This window comes from Dendrobates tinctorius, unplaced genomic scaffold, assembly GCF_039654945.1.
Source record: "Dendrobates tinctorius isolate UK_male_01 unplaced genomic scaffold, ASM3965494v1 ptg000079l, whole genome shotgun sequence".
In the NCBI taxonomy this organism is placed as follows: domain Eukaryota; kingdom Metazoa; phylum Chordata; class Amphibia; order Anura; family Dendrobatidae; genus Dendrobates; species Dendrobates tinctorius.
The window spans coordinates 21,539,691-21,548,141 of record NW_027361747.1 but is presented as its reverse complement, the minus strand read 5'-3'; the positions used below and the strand labels follow the sequence as shown (position 1 = coordinate 21,548,141).

At 42.4% G+C, this 8,451-nt stretch overlaps 1 protein-coding gene across 1 annotated transcript in view; it reads left to right on the top strand.

Annotated features, from left to right (window-relative positions):
* The first annotated feature begins 6,665 nt into the window (after positions 1 to 6,665).
* The window catches only part of LOC141096817 (rho GTPase-activating protein 7-like), a 315,917-nt gene continuing 314,131 nt past the window's right edge, over positions 6,666 to 8,451 (top strand). The window contains exon 1 of the mRNA XM_073583663.1: positions 6,666 to 7,999. Within this exon, the coding sequence (XP_073439764.1) occupies positions 7,061 to 7,999 (939 nt within the window). The 5' untranslated portion in view covers positions 6,666 to 7,060. The remainder of the gene's footprint in view (positions 8,000 to 8,451) is intronic.

Here is an 8,451-nt window from a genome sequence, read left to right as displayed (position 1 = left end):
TTGGGTTTCGTGTTTCGGGACGACCCCGACTTTTCCCTATAATCGGACGATCTTTCTCGACCGGACTTTTGGAAAAGTCGGGTTTCACGAAACGAAACTCGACCCTAAAAAACCAAAAGTCGCTCAACTCTAATCAACAGGGTTTGTAGTACAGATGCATCACATTGATTACGAAGTGGAGTTCCTAGGGTTTTCCCTGTCTTCCTGGCCATCCCTACTCTTCCTGAACAATCCCTGTCCCTTTCCAGCAATCATTGCTCTTCCCGGACAATCGCTGTCATGTCCTGGCAGCCACTGCTCTCCCTAGATAATCCCTGTCTCCAGCAATCAATGCTCTTCCCATCCATCCAATCCAGACGCTATGTTGTGTTTGGAGAGCCCCTGATGTGCCTAAACAGTGGAAACCCCCCAGTTCTAACGCCAACCCTAACCCTAACACACCCCTAACCCTAATCCCAACCCTAACCCTAATCCCAGTCCTTACCTAATCCAAACCATAACCCTAATCCAAACTCTAACCCCAACCCTAATCCTATCTCCAACCCTAACACTAACTTTAGCCCCAACCCTAACCCTAACTTTAGCGCCAACCCTAACCCTAGCTTTATCCCCAACCCTAACCTTAACTTTAGTCCCAACCCTAATTCTAACTTTAGCCCTAACCCTAATGGGAAAATTGAAATAAATATATATTTTTTTATTTTATAATTTTTCCCTAACTAAAGAGTTGATAAAGGGGGGTTTGATTTACTATTTATAGTGGGGTTTTATAGCAGGTTTTTATGTTTGGCTGCTGTCACACACTAAAAGACGCTTTTTATAGCAAAAAAATAGTTTTTGCATCACCACATTTTAAGAGCTATAATTTTTCCATATTTTTTCCCACAGAGTCATGTGAGGTCTTGTTTTTTTCGGGCACGTGACTTTTTTTATCGCTTTTTATTCCGATTTTTGTGAGACAGAATGAGCAAAAGCCATCAATTCATTAATTTCTTTTGGGGGGCGTTTACACCATTCCGCGTGAGGTAAAATTAATAAGGCAGTTTTATTCTTCGAGTCTGTATGATTATAGCGATACCTCATGTATATTTTTTATGTCTTGACGCTTTTATATAAAAACTGTTTTATTATTTATGTTTTTGCATTGCTTTATTCTGACAGCTATAACGTTTTGATTTTTTCGCTGATGATGCTGTATGGCAGCTCATTTTTTGCTGGACAAGATGACATTTTCAGCGGTACCATGATTATTTATATCAGTCTATTTTGATCGCGTGTTATTCCACTTTTTGTTTGCGGTATGATGATAAAGCTTTGTTTTTGCCTTTTTTATGGGGTTCATTAAAAGGGTTAACTAGTGGGACAGTTTTATAGGTCAGGTCATTACGGATGCAGTAATACCCAATATGTGTACTTTTATTGTTTAGATTTTTTTTTCATTCAAATATTTATTTAGTAATCAAATAAATATTGATTTTTTTATTATTATTTTTTTAAAATATTTCTACAATTATTAAAAAAAAATTATTTCATTCTAAGTGTTACACTTTGTTCCACTATGGGACACTCATTTTGTGCAGGCTGATCACGTCTATAGCATGCAGATCTGCATGCAGCTGTCAGCGCTCCAGCTTCTATTACACTGACCTGAGAGACTTCCTGGTTATCAGTGCACATGACAAATCTTTCAGGTCTGGAGACCCAGATGTCATCATGATGACATCGGGTCCCCATGGCAGTGATCGAGACCCCGCGTCATGCCATGGGGTCTTCGATCCAAAGGCAGAGGGTCTGTCAGCCCCTCTGCCAGCTCCTGAACGCTGCGATCATGTTTGATCGCAGTGTTTCAGGGGTTAAAGAGTGGTCCATGACCACTTCAGGCTCTTGGTGTCAGCTGTGAGAATCAGCTGACACCCGGACGCGATCAGCCATGCTCCCCCCATAAGCGCGGCTGATTGCACATGACGTACTATCCCATCCATGGGAATTAAGTCCCAGGGCACATGGATGGGATAGTACGTCTTATGGCAGAAAGGGGTTAAAATTAATTAAAAAAAACTTAATTGTAAGGCATTTAGATGCTACTGGTGTCATATTCACTCAGATTCAGACTTTAAAAGTTCAGCAGAAGAAACACATTGGCAGAGAGAAAAGAAAATTTGGCAGATTATATTATCATATCATATCAGAGATTATTATGTGTTTGGGCACAATGTGCCTGAAAGGTCATTTCTAAGAAAACCCTCTTATTTCTAAGAAAACCCTACTTATTTCTACAAAATATCCACAAACTTTGCGTGATTCTTTCACATGTAAACATGTAAAATAAACTATTGTGATGAAAAAACCCCAGAAAGTTGTAAGGGAGGGACAGGACTGTTGTCATGACCTGTATTCCCATGGCAGCTGTGTCCAGTCCTTCCCCTACATGAAACAATACTATTCTTCATGACGTACCTGCATCTCCAGATTCAGCTTCACCCGGGCACTTCCCAGGCCATAACTGTCCCTCTTCTAGGTGACCCCATCAATGGAGACACAGTCAGAGACAACTTTAACATTTTCCTTACTTAGGATTTTGCACGTTACATCCACAGTTTGTACATTATAACATTTGCTTGCTTTCTGATCTTTCACTTGCTTGTAGTCACTTCTGTGCAGTACACGTCCAGACTGTACTAGACTGCTTCCCAGTTCCTTCCAGGCCTGACCTCACTATAATGACATTTCCTTCACTCTGTTTCGCTCCAGACATGAATTCATCAATCACTACATTTGGTGACCCCTGTTGAAGCATCCGGCTCATCTGTACCAATTTCATCGAAGCTCCAACTCCTTTTATCTTCTTAGTCCAGCCAACTTCTGCCCTAAAAGCATTGACCCATGTAGTAAGACGCCACATCTTCATTTTCCTGTTCTGACCCACTGCTAAGGCATGTAGTGGCTGAAGGTAACATGGGATATAACGACTTATCGTTCTGTGACTGCCGAGCTGTCCGGGCCTATAGCCCATGTGGACACTTGGGCGCCCTGGCCCCGTCTGACTCAACCACTCTTCATCACTAACCTTATCTCTCAGCAGCCCCTCCTACAATTAACCCTCTAAAAACCTCCTATCAGGCACCATTTGTATACCCCCATCTAGTGGCCCGCAACATAATTACAACTACCCGGTCTATAGGGGAAACTATATACTAAGAGTGCTCTCCTCTGATGTCCCAAGGAGGATATACTAACTTTCCCTGACTGTACATATACAAAGAACACAATCTATACGCAATATTATAATACAGGAATACAAGGCAATATATTACAGTTTTCTATATAATGGTAACACATTCAAGTGGCAATAGCATGAGCAATGAGCGGTAATACATAGTTATACATGTAGCAGTACCGCAGGCAATTATCATGTATACATAAGACAATCGGAGGGAAGAGAGGCATAAAATACATTATATCTTACCCTCTTACAAAGTACAAACCTTCAAAAGTGAGAACCTTCAGGCGCAATGAGCCCGAGAGGCCACGGCGGTTACACTTGCTCTCTGTAAGGACGGTGGTAAAACTGAGTGGGGGGATTTCAAGCAGCACCTAAAGATAGGAAGATACTGGTTGTGTCGGGATCCCCTGTCTCCGTGGAGAGGAAGGGAAAGCAAAAATGTGTGATCTGTGCCTGTCAGGCCTATTGCACCTGATATAGGGTTAGTCTCATTACATTGTGAAAGTGACATCTGGTAGATAGAAGATGCTGTGTGAGCCGGCAGGTCACAAATGCAGTCACCTGATGCCAGAGCAGTGTTGGAAATGACAGAAGATAGCAAGCAGTAAGTATTTGATTAAATCTCTGCACACCCTAAAGATTGCTAGCAGAGGGTACAATAAAAAGAAATCCAGAGGGATCCTTTAAGAAATGCAAAACGAATACGTAGCTAGCAGAGATTAGTTGCTTTCCTTCTTCAGGAATGGATTGTGAGACTGGATGGACAGCTTGTCTATTTCATGTCCAAAAATGACCCAGAACAAATAGCAATAAAATGTTAGGCCCTAGTTGCTGCAGCTAATGAGCAGAATTGTATCAGATTTAAAGGTGTGAGTCAAGGGAGTCAGCTGCCATTTTACTTTGTTTCGACAGTTTCACAATGTGAGTCCTGTATTTATTATCTCTGGCCATATAGCTTGGATGCGTCAGTGGATTGCACTCAAAAAACAAGTAGTACAGCTGCAGTGTACAGAGGATTCACATGCTAAGTATCTGTGGAGCAATTTTGGCAATAACATCATTTGAAATGTTTTTATGTGACCTGGACTGTGGACTGGCATGGATTGAAATGGTCCATTCATCGCTAGTCACGACTACAGTGCACTTCACCACTGCAGCTCTGCTTATGTAAATTGAATGCCATTGAACTCAGTGACTGGCCACAGTGTCGATTCGTACTATACAGTGATCATGATGTCGCCTCAGCAGCTTGTAAGTAGAGACCAGAGCAGCGGCAGAGAGATGGTGGTGGATTTAGGGAAACTGATTTACATATTTTATATCAAAGCTGAAGAAATAGGCCAGCACATCTGGTATAAGAGCAATGTATAGGTGCACATTCACACTGTGGCCAGGTCCTCTCCTGCTTCAGGGAATTTATGGTTTACTAGTGTAGGGAGGAGGGCCCCCACAGAGTGTCCGGGCCGGAACCAAGGGGACTGCCAGCTAGGTTCCTAAAGGAACTGTACCCGGGGAACGGAGAAGGAGAGTGGACTGCTGGGAGTGACAGGACAGCAAGAGGAGGGGCGAGTATAAAAGGGACAGGGAGCGCGCAGGGGAGTCAGTTGGTGGAACGGCAGACACGAAGCAAGAGACTGTGTGACTTTGAGAGAGCCAGAGTGACAGACGGTGACCAGAGAGGAGACCAGCGGCAGAGGGGAGACTTACATTGGCCTGCGGAGAGTAAGCGCCGAACTTACCAACAAGATACTGCCGCTTCACTCCAATCCGGGGTCGCTACCTGCCCACGGTCGTCCGCAGCTGTTACCGCTGTGCTCCAGCCTGTTGCGGCCTGTCCGCCGCCTCTTGCAGCCGCTTCACTCCAGCCCGCGGCTGCGGCCTGCCTGCTACCGCCCCACTTCAGCCCACGGCTGCGACCTGTTCATCATCGCCTGCAGTTGGCGTCATCCCGCTGCAGTCGGCAGTTGGGGCCTACTCCTCACCTACAGAGAAACTCCTTGCCTAGGCCCAGGCCATGCACGTGGCCTGCCAACCTTCACTCCTGGTAACTGCGACACACCCCTGTTTTGGGGACTGGAGTCCCAATGAACTCGCTTACAAGCCGAACCCCTCTGTTTCGACAGGGGGTTACCTCATCAAAGGACTCCCTCAGGGCCTGTTGTGCCCCAACTCCTCCTGGGGCGCCCGAAGACTACGACAGATCTTCAGCAGCTGGGCCCAGCGGCTGCAACACCAAAGCAGCCTCATCAGAGACGCCGAGGGACGTCATAACGGATAAGTGACACTATAGGAAATAAGGACCCGTAGTCAGCCATATCGCGGCCCTATAGCAACCAGCCTTTGCCGGGTTAGTCGGGGTCTCTTTGAAAGTGTTTGTTTGTGCAGAGTCCCTGCGAGGACAATAGCTGTTATCGTGTTTTGGTTGCTTAGCATAGCCCTAACGGCTTAAATTTATAAAAGTTTTCTTCCCAAAGTTCAGCTCAGTTTCGTGTCTCGTCGCTGCATCCTGCGTATCTGCTGTTACCTACACTATTACAATTTTATCTATTGAAAACTTCCTCATCCGATTTTAGACTTAAGCTTTCTGTCCTTTCAGGAAGCGTTTTCAGAAGGCTTCATGTTATCAGAGACAGGATTGCAATGACGCTAGACACTTTTATACACAGATAAGAACACAGGATCCACCAATCACAATTGCTAATATGATGGTGAGTCGGTGACTAATGAGTGGAACCAGCTGCCACAAGAGGTGGTGAGTTCCTCAATAAAAGTCTTCAAGCAGAGGCTGGGCAGACATCTGTCTGAGATGGATTTGTGACTCTGCATTGAGCAGGGATTTGGACATGGTGACCCTGGCGGTCCCTTCCAAGTCTACCATTCCATGTTTCTATGTCACAGATGATCCTGTTTTCTTTTCCTTCAAAATAATGTAATATAACTTGTATATTATTCTTTGAAATCCCTGGTTTATATGTATTGTCCAGTGGGTGCTCCTACTATTGATTGACAACTATTTGTTGTATGCATAATCATACATGCAAGACTGTGAGTTACTGAATCAGACCACCCACTGACTGCATATATATATATATATATATATATATATATACACATACATACACCAGGAATTTCGATACATAAAATGCAAGGTTTACTGAAGTGTTTCCTATCAATCAATCTGATCAGCTCCTCCTGCTTTATAGCATCCTGCCAGATGATCAAACACCACTTTCAACATGTCAAGCTTCCTTAACATAAATTTCCCATAGGATTCTCCCAAACATAGTTGCTTGGTAACTTTATAATGATATAATCAAATATTAAAACAAGATTATATGAAAAAATGTGAATATTCTATGGCAGCATTCATGTGTGTGATCCTAAGGAAATATTTCACATTTTATTCAAAGAACATAATTTTTCTTTAATTTATGTGGAATGGCCTCATGTAGCTGCTGGGTGGAATTGGCTCCTTCAGTTGTCTAGTTTATTCTCTAGTGCGTAATTACATTATTAGTAGTTCAGAGTCATGAGACATTATAGAATTCAGATGCATGAAATTAGTTACCCTGTGACTAAAATAAAATGGATCCTATTGTACAAAAGTTGGCAAGCAAAAACTATTTTGACTGTATAAGAAAACATGTTGTTCATACGGACAAGGACTGTTATATTGCTTCTTTATCATTTGTCAACATTTAGACCCTAACTGATTTTAATTTCTTGTTTGGTAGATGATACTTCACCAGGTCAACTGCGTAGTTCTTCACGGTATTCCCGTACCAAAATCACATGCTCTTCAGTCTATGAATCTCATCTGGGGCTTTACTTTGTGACATGTCTGTAGCTGTTCGGAAGAAAAGTTGGGAAGATCATGTATCTCAATGGATTGGATTGTCTTCTAACACCTCTGGTTGTGATAAATTGTGTTGCCATGGAATTAAAACAAAAAATTTAAAATCAGCTATGGAAGAACATGGAAAGGAGGCTATGAAGGAGACTTTATCAAAGTGCATTCATTTAGAGGAATGTATTGGTTTGTTAGAAGTTGAAAATCAGATCTCGAAGGAGATGGATGAAAATGATAATCTAAGTACTGAAGATTGCAGTTTATCTTCAAACACCAGCATGGAAACATTCATTTTCTTGCCACCTAATGAAAAAGAACTCACGACCAAGAAGGACGAACTTCTGTCTAGCCAAGAAGGAATGGAGGTTAAGTCATTACTTGAAGAAGAAATGAGCAATACACTTCAAGTTAGCAATACCAGTGATGAGGTACAGAAAAACCAATGTACAGATAATGAGAGGGGAGATACTAATTATAAAATCAATGGAGACAATGTGAATGCTTTAGATGAAATGTCCTTCAAGGAAATGCTACAAGGAAATACCGATTTGGAGGAAACTGATATGTCTGGTGAACAGCTGCTGAATTCTGCTCGGATTGCTAAGCAGAGAAGGAAGTCTGATGGATCTAAAGTTGTGTATGAGCAAAATGTCTGCACCGATTCTACTGATAGCTTATGTACTTGTTTATGTACATCTTCTCATCTGGAGCCATCGCAACGAACTAGAAGCTACCATAATGCATCCTTTCTAGGCCAAGTCAATCATAGCTATTATGAGTCCCATGAAGTGAATAATGAATTGAATGTGTCACAAGATGGATTAAAAGAATTAAGTTCAAAAAGTGCTACCCACTCTGTTCCCACCAAGGATAACATGGCTACTTCTGAAGGGATGTATGATCAAGTTAGACTACGTAGGAAAAAGGTAAGAATTATTTTGACTTTTAAATTTGTGATCTCCTCCAATATGCATTTTTACATTACATTGATATCTTGTCCCTTTTTTTACCTTGAAACTTGGTGTGGTTGCAAATTTACTTGAAAAGTATGTGAAATCCTTAAAGCACCACTCCAGCATTTTTTATTGCACCTCTGGAGTGGTGCTTTAAATGTAAGTCATTCTCCGACACTCATCTGCCTTCATCCGGTTCCAGTGTCACCCTATTTGGTCTCTGGCAAAAAGTGACCTGCTCATGGCTCCAGTGATTCATGAAGCTGCTCGGAGGTCACTTTTTAATACAAGTCTATGATAGCCTCATTCCAAAAATGTTACCGCATTGGGCAACGTATATCATGGCAGCATAATGTGAGATCTTTTTGCAGCCATGCGCACCGACAAAGAATTTAGAGAAGCCCATCTATTTATTATGCTTTGTA